The sequence below is a fragment of the Nannospalax galili genome, unplaced genomic scaffold, assembly GCF_000622305.1.
Source record: "Nannospalax galili isolate Female #2095 unplaced genomic scaffold, S.galili_v1.0 scaffold471, whole genome shotgun sequence".
In the NCBI taxonomy this organism is placed as follows: domain Eukaryota; kingdom Metazoa; phylum Chordata; class Mammalia; order Rodentia; family Spalacidae; genus Nannospalax; species Nannospalax galili.
The window spans coordinates 736,461-753,116 of record NW_008330333.1 but is presented as its reverse complement, the minus strand read 5'-3'; the positions used below and the strand labels follow the sequence as shown (position 1 = coordinate 753,116).

General features: G+C 48.1%; 2 protein-coding genes across 3 annotated transcripts in view; both read right to left on the bottom strand.

The window, feature by feature from the left end:
• Positions 1–3,791: 3,791 nt before the first annotated feature.
• LOC103744001 (serine protease 33) lies at positions 3,792–5,976 on the bottom strand. 2 transcript variants are annotated; one of them, XM_008845605.1, is made up of 6 exons: positions 5,916–5,976; positions 5,533–5,556; positions 5,256–5,418; positions 4,836–5,107; positions 4,259–4,428; positions 3,792–4,076 (listed from the first exon to the last, which is right to left on the bottom strand). In XM_008845605.1, the coding sequence occupies exons 1-6, from the start codon at positions 5,959–5,961 to the stop codon at positions 3,918–3,920; spliced, it is 834 nt and encodes a 277-aa protein (XP_008843827.1). In that variant the 5' UTR covers positions 5,962–5,976; the 3' UTR covers positions 3,792–3,917. The 2 variants fall into 2 exon arrangements, with proteins under 2 accessions (XP_008843827.1, XP_008843817.1); XM_008845595.1 differs by having other exon boundaries at positions 3,918–4,076; positions 5,533–5,562; positions 5,913–5,961.
• Positions 5,977–12,250: 6,274 nt separating this feature from the next.
• The window catches only part of Prss41 (serine protease 41), a 13,199-nt gene continuing 8,793 nt past the window's right edge, over positions 12,251–16,656 (bottom strand). The window contains exons 6-7 of the mRNA XM_008845582.3: positions 12,838–12,992; positions 12,251–12,472 (exon numbers count right to left, since the gene is read on the bottom strand). Coding sequence (XP_008843804.3) covers positions 12,251–12,472; positions 12,838–12,992 — 377 coding nt within the window. The remainder of the gene's footprint in view (positions 12,473–12,837; positions 12,993–16,656) is intronic.

Genomic DNA, 16,656 nt, shown 5'->3' with positions numbered 1-16,656 from the left:
CGCCCCGCCCTCCGCCTCCCGCTCCGTGCTCCCTCCCCCATGCCGCCATCTTAAGAAAGCGGAACGGAAGCTTGTGTACGTGGTTCGTGGCAGCCATCTCGGCGTCAGAGCTACAGCAGGGCAGAGGGATCTTAAGGCCACACTGTAAAGAAACTGTGTCACCCTCATTCCGACCCAGACTTTATCCTAAGAGTTTCCCAAATCCATTTCCTGCTAAGTCCCAGAGGTGTTGGGTGTAAGGAATGGTGCTGTTACTGGAATTAATCGCGTCAAAGCCTGGGTCCTGGCCACTGTGGTCATCCAGTTCCAGTGTGTGAATTAAAGAGTAGTAGTGAAAAGCAGAGAAACATTTACTCAGTGTGGCCACATGGGAAGACAGATAAAGAGGTACAGTGACGCCCCTTAGTCCCATCATGGAAGTTTTGAAAGGTTTTAGGCTGAAATTGGCTCATCATTTGTCCTTGTCTCAGCTCCATTCCACCTGCAAGGTGGTCTGAGGAGTTGTCAAAACTGTGTGTCAGCTGTTGCTAGGAAACGGATTCCCCTTAAGTACATCCGTCCCCCTTCCTCAGGCTGGCGCTAGAAGCACAGCCTTTTATTCAAGCATGAGGAACCTGGCAAAGCCCATTTCCTTGGGAGACCATTGTTGATCAGTCTGTTAATCTAAGAGAAGAGCACAAGTGGGGCTCTTTAGATTGTCTTCATTCCTTTTACCATCTCAGGTGCAGTTCCTGGAATTGAAGAAGTTGGGATGATGCCCCTCCACCCAGGAGCCAGGGCACCAACACGCCTGAAGGGCCTTCCGACTTGATTTTCCAGGCTTGGCAGCCCCTTGATCACTTGTGTTGCCCTATAGTGCACTTACACTGAACCAAAAATTTTCTCAACCTCTCTGCCAGAGTTGGACAGCTGTAAGGGTCCATTTCAAGGAATGAGCCTGAACTCCACACAGATTTGCAGTGTTAGGGTAGTTGAGCATGGGCAGAGTTTAAAATTGTTAGGGAGGCAGAACTCAGCACTAACCACTTTTGTCTTGGGTGGGGATGTAAAGTGCTACGTTCCTTAAAGTTTTTTGTTGCAGAGATGGCCCTCCAGAGAGGAACAAAACAGGTTTAATCTAGAATAAATCTGGTTTAATACTGCAAAAGTCACCCAATGTTCTTGCAGCACCCACATGATGGATAACAACAGTCCATAATTCCAGTTCCAGGGGATCTGACACCCTCTTCTGTCTTCCGAGGGATTGCACAACAGGGGTGCACTTATATAACATGCAGGCAATACACTCGTGCATAAAATAAAAATAAAAACTTGCAGTGTATGAATCATAATCTCAAACTGTACATATGCAGGAATGTGCATACCTTTTCATTTGATGACAAGTTTTATGGTATAACATGCATAAGTCTTCCTAATAAAATTTCCTTTTCCCTTTGTTTAGAGAATCACTGCTTAGGGAAAGAATGCCAGTCCTCTCGTTGACTACAAGCAATAAAGCTTGTTTCACTTTTTTATCTCTTGGCTTTCCACTCACTAAGGGATGAACCCACTGTGCTGTTGCCTTGGAACTGTATCAGACTGGCAGCTGATTGAACTTGTTCCTCAGATGACCTTGCAGCTTTGGGTAGCTAACCTCATCATGCCTAATTCTCTTTAAGATAGGAAAATAGAACTGGGGTTTTAGACCAGTGCCAGAATATACAAGGCTCTGGGTTCAATCCCCACTACAGAAAACAAAACAAAAAAGTCGAAGTTTTTGTCTTGAAACATTACTTTGAACTAGTGGCCTCTGGCTCTTTAGGAGCCCTCTGAAGTCACTTGCCCTCATGTGCAACATCCATCATTGGGCCACTTTACGGCCCCACAGTTTTCAATCCTGTCACCTGGAAGACGAGGCCTGCATCGAAGGGCTATGGCTAAGGGGCAGGATGCAGTTTATAGCTTCAGCAGACTGGTCACTCTGTGGAGCTGACCTCCCTGATAGATAGGGTGTGGCAGATAGCACACGCCTGAGATGTGTCTTGCCAGCACCATGCACTGATAACCCCAGGAATGGTCCAAGAGGCCAGGTGGAGAGTGGAGAGGGCAAAGGGGCACTCCTAGAACCAGACTGCCTGGGTATGAGTACTGGTCTACCACCCCACCAGTTATGACGGGCCTCAGTTGTGGCTTTGGGCACCATTTTTCTCACTTTATGAATAGGAAAACCAAGACTGTGATGAGGTGGTGCAGTAAGGCCCCTGCCCTACCACACCCAAGCCACATAGGAAAAGGAGCAATGGTTTTATTAATGAATCCCTTCCCTGCTCAGTTCTCCTGGTTCTAGAAAGCTCTCCTTGGCTACTTGGTAGGTCATACTTCAGAAATGCTGGCCTCTTTGGATGGGGACTCATGGCTCAAATCATAGCAAGCCCAAGACTCAAGGCTTGTTCTCTTGAGTGCCCCCTCATGTGCTGCCCTCTCAGGAGACTTCCTAGAGGAAGGCTACTTGACTGGCCCCAGGCTGGGGAGGGATGGGAGAAGGGCATGGGGTAATATACTCACAGTGACATCATGAGCAGCTGGTATTTCCCAGCAGGGCCTAACAGGATCCATAGATGTACAAATGGGTTCTCATAGGTTGGCCTGCAAAAATCATGCCTTGTCTTGGGCACCCTCATCTCTGGTGACCTCACCAAGGGTGGACCAGCTCTACTGCTGCACGGTGGACTGCTCTCAGCTTGGGTCGGGGGAACAGCCTAGAGCTCCTCCCCTGTACGACCTCTCACTTAGTCTAGAAGTGACCATATGGTGCATTCCACTGGATTCTGGCATATGAGGAAGGGCAGGGAAAAGAGACAGAGAGATAAAGACAGACAGACTAATTCAGGTCTTTGATGGTCCCCCACCTTGTTTTTTGCCTCATCACTGATAGTTCTCCATATGGTGCTCAGTTCCCTCGGGAGCTCTAGAAACTGACCTCTGTCTATCAAGATGATTGGTCCTGGGCTTCCTTGCCCTAGGATGTGACATATAGACTCCTGAGCCTCCTGGATACAGACACCCTGTCTACCCTTCCCCTGAGATATTTCCATTGCAGTGGGGCAAAAATCTGTATATACTAGTATTTATGGTCATGTAACAAATTGCCACAAAGGTAGCATCTGAAAGAAAAATTAAATTTATTAAATCAGAACTCTGTGGGTCAGAAGTTTGGGTGGCTTCAGGTGGGTCCTCTGCTGAAAGCTTCACCAGGCTCAAGTCAAGGGATTAGCCACTCTGGATCTTATGTAGAGGATGGGGGAAATCTGCATCCAGCCTCCTGTTGTTGGCAGAAAGTGGTTTCTAGTGGTCATAGGTTTCTCTTCTGTGCTGGCTGTCAGCCAGGGGCAGCTGTCAGCACCTTGTGGCTACTCACAATCCCTGGCCTCCCATTTTCAAAGTCAACAATGGAGATTCTCCTAGGTGTCCAGTTCCTCACATTCCTTTTTTTTTTTTTTTTGTAGCCCCAGCTGTCCTGGAACTCACTATGTAGACCAGGCTGGCCTTGAACTCACAAAGATCCGCCTGCCTCTGCCTCCCAAGTGCTGGGATAAAAGGCGTGCGCCACCATGCCTGGCTTCTCTCATTCTTTGAATCTGACTTTTTCCAGGAAGCAGAGGGCACACAGGCCAGATGAGCTACCAGCTGGTTTGCTTATGTTCAAAGCCAGAGAAGGTAAATACAAGCCAGGGGTAGAGGGAGGAAACACGTAATGGTAGGGAACTCACAGCAAATCTCTGAATGACAGAAGGTAGAGTCAGCCGGTGAACCTCAAGGAGGAAAGGAGGCATTGGTGAGCAATTGGGATCTTAGCATCTCAGCCTCAAGTCAGAAGGGGAAGGGATGTACAGAATGGGCCAGGAGGTTCCAGATCAGCATCAGCAAACCAATCAGCATCAGAGACTGAGGTGAGCCTCTATCCAGGGACTGTACTTGGCTACCTTGGTATAGACACCTGGACGGTTGGGCAGGGCACAGCTCTTGCCCCAGCTCACCACACCCACCAGGACCCAGTGTCCGGAGTCCATACAGGTCAGGGGTCCTCCGGAGTCACCCTGCAGGAAAAAAAGGTAAGCTTAGGTCCCATCCTGCTCAAGATTTTTGAAGGCCCCTTTCCCAGGTCCAATTCCCTGGGATGATATCTCTGGGTTGGGGATTGCGACCTCCTGGGTCCTGGGTTCCAGGGAGGTGAGGTGCTAGGGTTTGGATTCCAGGGAATGTGGGTAGGTGGACACACCTGACAGGCATCCTTGTGGCCCCTGCGGTAGCCAGCACACAGGTTCCCTGGCAGCACTATGCGCTCAGCCTGGGGCACATCAGTGCCTATGTGGTAGAGGTGGTCACAAGCAAGGGAGTTCAACAGTGGCACCCTCACTCCTTGCAGGGGTCGCCCCTCTGGGAGTGGCACTGGGAGGAGAGGGAGATGTCTGAGACCCAAGAGAGAACAAGGTATGAAACAAGGCTCAATGGGAAAAGAGAGTCTGGACACGTCAGCCAGGAGTCTTTGAGTCTTTTTTTTTTCTTGGTCTTTTTTGAGTCAGGGTTTCCCTGTAGCCCCAACTGGCCTGGAACTCGCTCTGTAGACCAGGCTGCCCTCAAACTCCCAGAGATCCACCTGCCTCTGCCTCCCAAGTGCTGGGATTAAAGGCATGCACCACCATCCCCAGCTGAGTCTTTGAGTCTTAATGGGAGGAGTTTAGGTCCTCACAAGTGGCTCTGGGTCCCACATCGGGGCTGTGAGGGCCAGGGATTCACAATCATATGGAAAAGGATGGAGCTCCCCAATGTCCCCATAGCCTGACCATGTGCTTCACCTCCTGGGCTGAGGCTACCCCAGCCAGTGACCCAGCATGGAGACCTGGGTGGTGGGTGGGAGCCTGGTGCAGGCAAGCAGACAGGTTGGATGCGGGAGCTCAGAGGCACTGAGTGACGCAGCTGCAGCAGTGCCAGGTCACCACGAGCCTCATCCTCAGAGTAGTCTGGAGGCAGTAGCACCCGAAGCACAGGAACCAAGAGCTGGTGGGATGACGTGACACCCAGACTCAGCGCCCCCAGGAGCACGCTGTATTGGGCTGGTAGCACTCGTCTGCAAAACAGAAGTGGAGGCTACGGACAACACCTGGACCACGACCCAGGGGATCCCAGTCTACCAGTCTATCAGGAGCCAGCACCACCCCTCCCTCTCCCAGTCAGCATCTCTGCTCTTCCTTAGAGCAGAGTAGGTGGGCACTGACCTGGGGAAGCAGTGCGCTGCCGTCAGCACCCACTGAGGTGCAATGAGTGACCCCCCACACACATGGACCCCGTGGTGCTGAATGCTTGTCTGCCATGGCCATTCTCCATCCTGAGCATCCTGGCCCCCCACGATCCGACTGGACACTCGGGGCTGCCCACAGGCTGTGACAGGACAAGTGGGCAGTGAGGGTCGGCTGGGGACGGGGGCTTTGGAGGTGGGCACAGGTAGGGGGACAGGGTCAAGCTGGGGAAGGGGTGGCTGTGAGACCTTCTTACCTGCACTTTCCTGCATCCTGGCTCCTGCAGGAGGAAGCAGGGAGGGACTGGGTTAGGGATTTGGTGTCAGGTAACAGCCTAGTGTCAGAGATTAGGTAGGAGGTAGAACATATATGTTACACTGACCTCATGCCAAGCTTCTGTGCCATTGGTTGCCTCATTCACCTCCCCAGAGCGCTGGGAGGTGGCAGGTGGGACTTAGGCTCTATATACACATGGCATACTCAGATTTGAGTTGTAGAGAAACTCCATGCTTTGGAATAAAGATTAAAATGCCCTATGGTGCTTTTGAGGAACCAGGCTCATGGAGAGGTGAGGTAGGCAACCTGTAGCTAAGGTCTCTGTGGCAGAGCTTCTAACCCATGCCCCCCACCTGCACTCACCCAACATCAACAGGAGCAGGACCTGGAGGCAGGAAGCATCCCTCATTCTATCTTCAGAACTGGACTGGGTATGGGTAGCAGTACCCAGGGCTTGGTCTCTGGAGGAGGCAGGAAGCAGAGAGGTGCATCCTAGGCCAGGGGGCCACATCCCACCTGACTCTGTACCTCCGTGACTATCCTGTCTGCCCTTGATTTCTGCTTGGTTCTGGACCTGTCCCTGCCACCCAGACTCTACACCCTTTCCTGTGCCTAGGTTCCAAATGACCCCCTCAGATCAAGCATGCCAAACCTCTGAGATTTGGGTACCTTAGGCCTCAGTAGGAATCCTGCAGCCTCATCCTCCCAATCCCATCTTTTATTTCTATTTCCCGACAAGGACTGACCTGGTAGCCCTTAGACCCAGCTCTCACCCTTAAGGCCTGGTGCCCTCTCTGCTCACTGGGGCCAGGGCAAGTCCTGGGGTCTTAAAGGACAGTGGGTGGAGGCCTGTGTAATTAACAAGACCAAGGCGGGGCTGTGGCTTTACCTGATCAGCCTTAAACAAAGATGCTTTGAAGAGAACTTAAGAGGTGGCAGGAAAAGGACACCAGATGCTGAGAAGTGGGGTTGGGGTGGGGGCTGGGGGAGCTGCGGTCAGGCCAGGAAGCTGCAGAAGATCCTTGGCAGCTCATCTCTAAACCTGATCCTGCACTCTTGACAGACTTGGTCACTGGAGCTTCTGAGCACTATTGTTCTGTCCAGTAATTCCGGCTCAGCTAGGCCAGCTGGCCACACATGAAGCCCAGACCCCAGCCCAGCAACCTTAGACCTCAGGTGTCCCCAGCTGACTGCAAACAGAGAACCCACCTGGCCAGCCCCTCCTGCGTCCCAGATCTGTATGAGCTTGGAGTGGCAATGACTGGTTCCATGTTGGCATCATCCCTTACTTGACCACAAGGAAAAGCAGACACCACCTTGGGGAATAATCCACTCTTTGGTTTGGGGTGGCCAGATTAGGGCAAGGCTGCTGGTTTAGGGTGAGGCCAGAAGGTGCTAGGGCCAGCAGCCAGGGAATGTCCTTTTCTCAGGCCTAGTGAAGGCTTGGGACCAGGATAGTGCCCAAGGCTGTGAATACCCTCTTAGGTTCATAGACCGGGCTCACTGCTTGGAATCTCTGTGCCCATCTCTGCCCAGTCAGCTCCTTTTCATCATTCAGCCTTTATTCCAGGGCCTCCTTCTTGTGAGGGTCCCTGCCCCAGCCACATCACCCTCCAGGCCACATTAAAGTTGTGATTTGACATTTGTGCAGAGGGGCAGGAAAGAGAATGAACTGTCTTCTCTTCTTTGGACACTGCTCCTATGGATCAAAACTTTTTGAGGCAGGGTCTTCCTGTGGCCCCAGCTGGCCTGGAACTTGCTATGTAGACCAGGCTGGCCTCCATCTCATAGAAATATGCCTGCTTCTGCTTCCTGAGTGCTGAGATTAAAGGCATGTAGCACACGCCTAGCCACAACTTTTTGAAAAGTTTTTTTTTTTTCTTTGTTTTGAGATGCTGGAGCTAGAACCCAGGTCCTTGTGAACTGGGTCTTCTGCAAGAGCAGCCAGTGCTCTTAACTGCTGAGCTATCTCTCCAGCCCCCTCCCCACTCTCTTTTTCATTGTTTTGCCGTGCTGAGGATGGAACCCAGGCCTTGCATATGCTAAGCAAGAGCTCTACCACTACCACTGAGCTACATCTCCTGCCCAGAATTCTACTGGCTTTAGAAGTTGGAGGAACACTACACACAGAGACACACATTTCCTTTCTATGTTGGTGTCATGCACCACCACAGGACTCTGCCAGCAAGAAGGCTCACCAGCAGCCGATACCAGTACACTTTTGGATGTGTAAAACTATGAATTAAGAAACGTCTTTTTAAAAAAAAATTATTTATTTATTTTATGTGTATGCATGTATTCCTGCATGTAGGTAAGTGCACCCATGTTGTACAATGCCTGCGGAGGTCAGAAGAGGCTCTTGGATCCCCTGGGACTGGAGTTACAGACAGTTGTTAGCTGCCATGTGGGTGCTGGGATTCGAACCCAGGTCTTCTGCAAGAACAACCAGTGTTCTTAACCGCTGAGCCATCTCTCCAACCCCCAAAATGTCTTTTCTTTATTAAGTTAACCTGCAGTAAGTATTTTATTATAGTCATGAAGCCAATGCTTCAACACAGGAATTTTTGAGGAGGCACATTTAAGTCCACGACAGTTTCCACTGGGCAGAACTGTGCTCAGTACAGAGCTGGCGTTGAAGAACTGAGAGTGAGGGAAAAGAGCTGAGCAGGGCTGAGAGATCCAGCAGAGAGGACCTCATTGTGACCCAGATAAGGTATTTGGATATGGAGGGGAGGGAGGAAGCAAGTCTTCAGCAAGTCTTAGCTTCTGCTGTCCACAGCCAAAGACAACACTTAAAACTCATACTTGGGGTTGGGATATGAATCAACTGGTAGACTGCTTCCCTACATTTAGCACAAGACCCTGGGTTTGTGAACAGAGTATGGGGCACACACCTGTCATTCCAGCACTTCAAAGGTGGAGATGGGAGGCTCTGAAGTGCTAGGTAGCCAGGTGTGTTGGTGCACAACTTTAATCCCAGCATTCTGGGAGGCAGAGACAGGTGGATCTCTGTGATACTGAGGCCAACATGGTCTACATAGAGGGCTCCAGGCCAGCTGGGGTAGACCCTATCTTAAAAAAAAAAAAAAAAAAAAGTTGTTCTAGATCATCCTCAGCTACATAGAAAGTTTGAGGCCTGTCTAGGGTACATGAGACTGTCTAAAAAAAAACCAAAACCAAAAACCAAAAACACCAAGCAAATGGATACATAGCTGAGGGCTAACTCAGTGGTAAAGCTGTATAAAGCCCTTGCTTATGTGAGGCCCTGGGTTTGAATGCCCCCCCCCCAAAAAAAAATAAAAGTGAGAGAAAGGGAGATGGTAGAGGGAGAGACAAGAGAGAGGGAGGGAGAGGGAAAAAGAGAGTTATTGATCCAGGTTCAGCTCAGGAAGTTGGCCTTGGCACTTCCTCTCTCCAAAGTTGTGCCCTTGGCAGAGTTACTCAACTCCCTGCACCACCCCCACCTCTGCTTTTCTCATCTGTAAAACCAACAGATGGTTGTTTTGAAGATTAGCAGGGTGAACCACGCAGAGATTGGAGCAGTGCCAGGCATGTGACAAATCTTATGAAAGTGTAGGAAGAATGTTCCCATCCTCCCCAGTGCCCCCCGCCTTCTGTTACTCCAGGTCTGACCTGGAAAGCTTGGTGGAGTCTGTGGGAGTTGGAAAGCTGCTGAAAAACTAATGAAGTGAGGGCAGGAAGGGACCCTCAGAACATGGTCAGTCCTGGGGACATGGATTAAACCTTGCAAGTAGGGTAGGTATGAAGGCTCAGAGGCTGGGCACCCGATCTGGTATAGGGCCCGGGAGCTGCAGTCTAATGTAAAGGGGCAAGGTTGGAGAATGTGGGGAAATGTGAGGGAATGGGGCACTGGAACAGGTCCTTCCTGAGAAATTGGCTCAGTTGGGGGAGGGCATCCTGCAGCTGGCTGAATGAACATCTGAACCTTGGGAGAAGCAAACCTAATGCAGATGGGGACATGGACAGTGCTATCTCCCCTTCAGCCTCACTCTTTTCATTATAGTGATAAAAAAAACAACACACATCCTCACCTGTGTTTCCTGGGCTGGAATCCCAAATAAATTACATGCAACTAAGTCCTGATCCTAGGCAGAGTTGTGGGAGACCAGGATGCAATCAGGTGCATGTGGTGCTGGTATGATGGGGCACATTGGGTGTGGATTATGACTGGGGATTACATACCTCACTCTCCTATCCCATTCTTACCAGCCCTCAGACAGCCTGGATGCACAACCACCCTTCTATAAATCATCTTCCAGATTAAACTAACTAGAGAGGGTTCTGAAGCAGGATAGAAAGGGAAAATTAAGGGGCTAAGGGAAAGGAAAGGAGCCTCTCTCCCTTGAGTCTAGTTGAAGTCTCAGGTCTGCTGAGAATCAAGAATTCCACCAATTGACAGGTATAGGGTCACATGCCTTTACTCCCAGCACTCAGGAGGCAGAAGCAGATAGATCTCTGTGAGTTCAGTCTGGTCTACATAGTGAGTTTCAGGCCAGCCAGGGCTACACAGTGAGACCCTTATTAAAAAAAAAAAAAAGTAACTGGGGCTCCTACACTCTTTTCTGACCTCTGGGGGCATTGCATGACACAGGCGCACTTACACACATGTAGGCAGTACACTGGTACACATAAAATAAAAATAATAAAAAACTAACTAAATAAAAAAAGAAAGGAAGAAGGAGAAGAAGAAGGAAAAGAATTCCACCAATTAACAAAGTATGCTGTGAAGATTGACACAGAGAGATAATATTTCTCACATAGAGATAATATATAATCACATAGAGATAATATTTCTTTAAAAAAAAATTTTAAAAATGCAACCCTGGCTGGCCTGGAATGTACTATGAGATCCATCTGCCTCTGTCTCCAGAGTGCTGGAATTAAAGGTGCGCACCACCATTCCCAACTAATATTCCATTTATATAGAGATAATTAAAATAAGAATGACAAAAAGGGAATGAATGATACTGAAGGTCTAAATGTATATGGCCAAATATGGCCTTTCTCTGTAAACCTGCAATTTCTAGCCATCTCACAAGACTATAAATTCCATTTACAGTAGAAGACATGTCTTAACCTCCTTATGTAATCTTTGTGACCCACAGTTTGACTATACCAGATTGTAATCCTATCCAAGGCACCTCAGGAGCCACCCTATAATCTCATTTTTAAAAACAAGTTTTATTTTATTTATTTATTTATTTTGTCTTTTTTGAGACAGGGTCTCCTTGTAGCCCCAGCTGTCCTGGAACTCACTATGTAGGCCAGGCTGGCCTTGAACTCACAAAGATCCACCTGCCTCTGCCTCCCAAGTGCTGGGATTAAAGGCATGCGCCACCACACCCCACTTATTTTTATTTATTTATTTAAAAAAATTTAAAAATATTTTATTTTTTATTTTTTGTGTATGAGTATATTGCCTGAATGTGGGTAGGTGCACCTGTGTTGTGCAATGCCCAAGGAGGTCAGAAGAGGGCATCAGATCCCCTGGAACTGGAGTTACAGACGGTTGTTAGCTGCCATATGAGTGCTGGGAATTGAGCCTGGGTCCTCTGCAAGAGCAACCAGTGCTTTAAACCCCTGAGCCATCTCCAGTCCCGCCCCCATCATTTTTTTTTTAAAAGGAAAAAGGAAGTTCCTAAACAACCTTTGTAACTTCAGTAGCCGCCAAAAACCATGTATATGGCTACTGCTCAGACGCTTAGCTTTCTTCAGCATCCCATATCCACACTGGATGTGTCTTATCCCTGAGGAATTTTTTTTCCCTGAGGGGTTTTATTAACCCCGGTGATGGTTAGTTTTAATTGCCAGCCTAACACAATCTAGAATCACTTGGGAAGGGAGTTTCAATAAGGAATTGTCTAAATAAGGTTGGCCTGTGGGCTTGTCTGTGGGAGATTGTGTTATAATAATATAGGAAGCCCCAGGGTAAAAGTGGGTGAGGCCATTCCCTGGGCTTGGGTCCTGGACTGTAGAGAAAAAGGAGAAATGAGCTTGAGCGCTGCAAGCATGCATTAGTTTGTTCTCTTTCTCTGCTCTTGACTGTGGATGTGTCTAGCTGCTTCAAGCTCCTGCCTTGACTTCCTCATAATAATGGACTATAACCTGGAATTGTAAGTCAAATGAACCCTCTCTCCTTTAAAGTTTCATTTGCAGAGTATTTTATTACAGCAACAGGAAACGAAACTATGACCCCCCCCATGCCTAAATCTATGTTAAACTCTTCATAATGAACTCCAACTCTGCCTCAACTGGCTTGTCCTGGAATTCTATTTTGCACTGCAGCCAAGAATCCCAGTTTCACCCGAAGAGAGATATCTTGAAAGAACTCCTCAGGTTGCAGCGCAGAGCTAGATCTCCAGTCCCTGCTCCACTGTCAGTGATAGGTCTGCTGTCCCACAACAAAAGCCTGGACAGATTATGGTGGGGTCCTGGGCTGGATTGCTTATGGTCAACACAGGGAAATGTCCAGGAAGCCACTGAATTTCCATAAAGTTCGGCAAGGTGCCAGCTCAGATAGGTACACATATTTATTAGCAAAGGAGACAGACTAGACAGGAGCTGGTCAGATAGGATCGCCCCACCCAATACTGAGTGTCCTGAGGCTAGGGGAAGTGCAATGGTGCTTTGGTCCCAAAGCTTCATGGACTATGGTGGGCTCAGGCAGGTCTCAGCAGTCAGGGAGCCCAGGGTAGAGCAAGGAACAGCAGCCATGGGGTCCAGTTAGGCCTGGGCATGCCACTGAGAATCATCAGAGTTTCAATCCAGTTGTAGTGCTGACTGACATTGGTGTAGACACCAGGTCGTTTGGGACAGCCACAGCCCTCTCCCCAGCTCACAATTCCAGTCTGATACCACAGCCCGTCCATGTTGCAGACCAAGGGTCCTCCTGAGTCACCCTAAGGAGCAGCATGGGTGAGCCTGGGAGTTGGCAGGTGGGGCTGAGGAAGAGGTTAGGGGAGCAGGGGAGCTGTGGGACTGGCAGACTGGGTAAGGACCCTACTCCTCCCCACTGGCAGTAGCTGAGCCTCAGCTTCTTCATCTGCAAAGTGGGGCCATGGTCTCTACTTCTGGGGGTCTCTTCTGGGGATTTTTGAGGAAGTACCATGAATGAAAAATGAGAGGCCTGATGATAGGCCGGACAATTAAAAACTGAAACTGATTCTCATGAATGAACCTCAAAGATGGGTTGGTGGCAGACATGGAGACAAGGACTCTCAGGGTCGAGGTGAGAAAGGATGGGCTTCTTTGAATGTATACTCACACCACAGCTGTCTACACTGCCATTCTCAGCACCTGCGCAAACCATGTCATCACTAATAATGCTCCGAGAGGGAATCTTGAACAGCTCACGACACCTACTGTTGTTTAGGATGGTAACCTGTGCTTCCCGGAGGTGGTAGGGTGGTGGCAAAGTTCCTGGGGTTAGGACAGAGACAGAGCACACTGTTAGGTTCTCCTCCATCCCCTAGGGCAGGAGAAGTAGGGAGGACACACCTAATATGGTGGTGTTTTCCCCTGGAGATCACCCCACACCATGGATGATAAACAATGTATGGCAGAAGGAACCAGTGGGTAGACGAGAACTGTACCTTCCCTGAGTCTCAGTGTCACTATTTCTGCAGTGGAAGGGATAACTCTCCAGTGGAGAGATTTCTTGGCCCAAGCACAGATGGAAAGAGGTTAGGGATGCTGAGATGGTTTGGGACTACAGGATCCAAGATAGAAAATCCCAGGCATGGTGGTAGTGCATGCTGGTAATGTGTTAACTGGAGCACTGAGGCTGAGGCAAGAGGATTATAAGTTTGAGGCCAGCCTAGACTACAAAGCAAAACACTGTCTTTAAAATATTCACTAGGCCGGGGCTGGAGAGATGGCTCAGCAGTTAAGAGCACTGACTACTCTTGCAGAAGACCCAGGTTCGATTCCCAGCACCTACATGGTGGCTACAAACTGTCCTTAACTCCATTTCCAGGGGAATCTGAAACCCTCTTCTGACCTCCATGGCATTGCACGACACAAGTGCATTCACTTACATGCAGGCAATACACTCATACACATAAAATTAAAAAAAAATATTCACTAGGCCAATGAGATGGCTCAGTGGTTAAAAGCACTTGCCATGTAAACCTGACAACTGAAGTTCAATCTCCACACAAGCCTGATGACCAGAGTTCAGTCCCTTGGACTCAAGTAAAAAGCTAGATGGGGTGCTACACATCTGTAATCCCACCCCTCCTTCTTTAAGATGGGAGGCAGAGCCAGCAGAATTTCCCAGAAATTTGTGTGCCAGTTAACCTGGAGTACACCAAACAATGGAAACAATGAGAGAAATCCTGCCTCAACAAGGTGGAAGGAGAGAAGAGACTCCCAAAAGCTGTTGTCTTACCTCTTCCCATGTGCACCTGAAACAAGTGTGCACCTGAAACACACACACACACACACACACACACACACACACACACGCTAAATAAAATAAATAAATAATACAAATTAAAATATACCCAAAGTCGATGAAAGACAAAGTACAGATTCAAGAATCTAAGAAGGACAAACTCAAAGACATCCACACTGAGGTACATTAAATCAAACTTTTAAAGATAAAGACACTGGGGAGGTGGAGCCAGGAGGATCCCCAGGGCTTGTAGGCTAGTCAGTTTAGCAGAATTGGTAAGCTCCAGGTTCAGGAAGAGATCCTGTCTCTAAAAAACTAAAGTGGGACCAGTGAGTTAGCTCATTGGGTAAGGTGCTTGCAGATGAGCCTGATAACCTGAGTTTGATTTAGGGTCTTATTATGTAGTCATGGCTGACCTCAAACTTTCTATATAGACCAGGTTAGCCTTAGACTCACAGAGACCCACTTGCCTCTGCCATCTAAGTGTTGGGTTTAAAGTTCTATGCCACCACGCCTGGCTCAATGGCTTTTAAAAAGGAAACTGACAATCTATTTCTAAAATCAAAAGAAGGGGCTGGAGAGATGGCTCAGTGTCTAAGAGTACTGGCTGCTCTCCCAGAGGACCTGGGTTCAGTTCCCAGCACCCACATGGCAGCTAACAACTGTCTGTAACTCTATTTCCAGGGGATCTGATGCTCTCTTCTGTGGGCATTGAATGTATAGATGCACTTACATACATGCAAGTAAAACATTCATATACATAAAAAAAGAAACAATAAATAATCTAAAAGAAGAGCTGGGTGTGGTGGCTTGGGAGTCAGAGGCAGGAGGATCAGGGGTTCAAGACCAGGCCTGCTCACACAGTGAATTCAAGGTCAACCTGAGATACCTGAAAGCCTGTTGCAAGAAAATAAAAAAGTAAAATAAAATCAAATCCAATGGAAGCTGGGCGTGGTGGCATACATCTATAATCCTAGCACTCAGGAGGTTGAGATATGAGGATCAAGAGTTCAATACCAACCTGAACCACCAGCAAGACCATGTCTCAAAAACAGATCCACTGAACGTGGTGCCACATGCCTTTAATCCCAGCACTAGGGAGGCAGAAGCAGGCAGATCTCTGTGAAATTGAGGCCAGCCTGGTCTACAGAGTAAGTTCCAGGACAGCTGGGGCTACCCGGAGACCCCGTCTCAAAAAACAAAACAAAACAAAACAAAGACAAGAACACTCTATTCAGTGGGCAAAGGCACTAGCTACGCAAGTCTGATGACCCCTGTTTGAAGCCTTGGAACCCATATAAAAGTGGCATACAACTGTAATCCCAGGTCCTCCATCGTGAGATGGGAGGCAGAGCAGAAAGAAACACCAGGGTCCTCTCTGGCAGGCTTGCCTGGGGTATGCAGTGCAGCAGCAGAAATAAGAAGAGAAATCCTGCCTCAACAAGGCAGAAAGGCAGGAATGGACATGTAAAAATAGTCTTCTGGGCTCCACATGTGTGCCATGACATGTCATACAAACACACACAAATAATAAATAAACAAATAAATAAATAAATAAAAATTAAAAAATTCAGTGTAATATCCAGGACCCTAAGTAACTAAAACAATATTGAAAAAGTAGAGCAGAGTTTAAAGAGTCACACTTCTTGGTTTGAAAACCTATTGAAAAGCCACATGAATCAAACAGTGTGGCCTGGGCTTAAGGACTGACTTACAGACCAATAGAATAGAATTGTGAATCTACAAATTGACCCATACATCTACAGGCAATGGATTTTTTACAAAGTTCCAACACAGTTTCATAGTGCATAAACCCTCTTCAACAAATGAAACGGTACTTGAATGATAGGAGACCCGCAAGCCGGAGAGTGAGGGTAAACCTGCACTTCACACTGTGCAGCCCTCAGTTTAAAACAGACCATAGCCTTGTGCCCAGCACTCAGGAGGCAGAGCAAAAGGATCAGAAGTTCAAGGCCAGCCTGCATTACAAAGTGAATTTAAAGCCAGTCTAGGGTACATGAGACTCTGTCTCAACAAAACAAAACAAACAATATGGACCAAAGATATAAATGTAGAAAATTCAAGAAAACATAGGAGTAAATCTACAGGACTTTGGATCTATGTTTTAATTTTTTTTTTTTGTCTTTTTTGAGACAGGGTCTCCTTGTAGTCCCAGCTGTCCTGGAACTCACTATGTAGATCAGGCCTGCCTCTACCTCCCAATTGCTGGGATTAAAGGCGTGTGCCACCATGTCCAGCTTTTAATAATTTTTAAAATTATTTGTCTATGTGGATTGTGTGTGTGTGTGTGTGTGTGTGTGTGTGTGTGTGTGTGTGTGTGTATACTCAGATGCTTTGTGCCTGTGAGTGCATATGTAGAGGCCAGATGTCAACTTTGGATCTCTTCCTCTAGTGCTTTCCACCTTGTTTTTTAAAAATATTTAATTTTATTATTATTATTATTACTATTATTATTATTGGTCTTTTTTGAGACAGGGTCTCCCTCTAGCCCCAGCTGGCCTGGATTCGCTATGGAGACCAGGATGGCCTCGAACTCCCAGAGATCCGTCTGCCTCTGCCTCTGGAGTGCTGGGATTAAAGGTGTGCGCCACCACGCCCGGCTATTATTATTATTATTTTTTATGTGTATGAGTGTATTGCCTGCATGTATGTGAGTGCACCTGTATC

Bases quoted from the DNA above. Each gene is read 5' to 3' on its own strand.
- LOC103744001 (XM_008845595.1), bottom strand. From the start codon at position 5,961: ATGAGGGATGCTTCCTGCCTCCAGGTCCTGCTCCTGTTGATGTTGGGT. The intron at 5,108-5,255 runs GTCAGTGCCCAC...TCTGTTTTGCAG, and splicing joins GCAGCGCACTGCTTCCCCAG to ACGAGTGCTACCAGCCCAAT. The intron at 4,429-4,835 runs GTGAAGCACATG...CTCTCCTCCCAG, and splicing joins GGGTAGCCTCAGCCCAGGAG to TGCCACTCCCAGAGGGGCGA.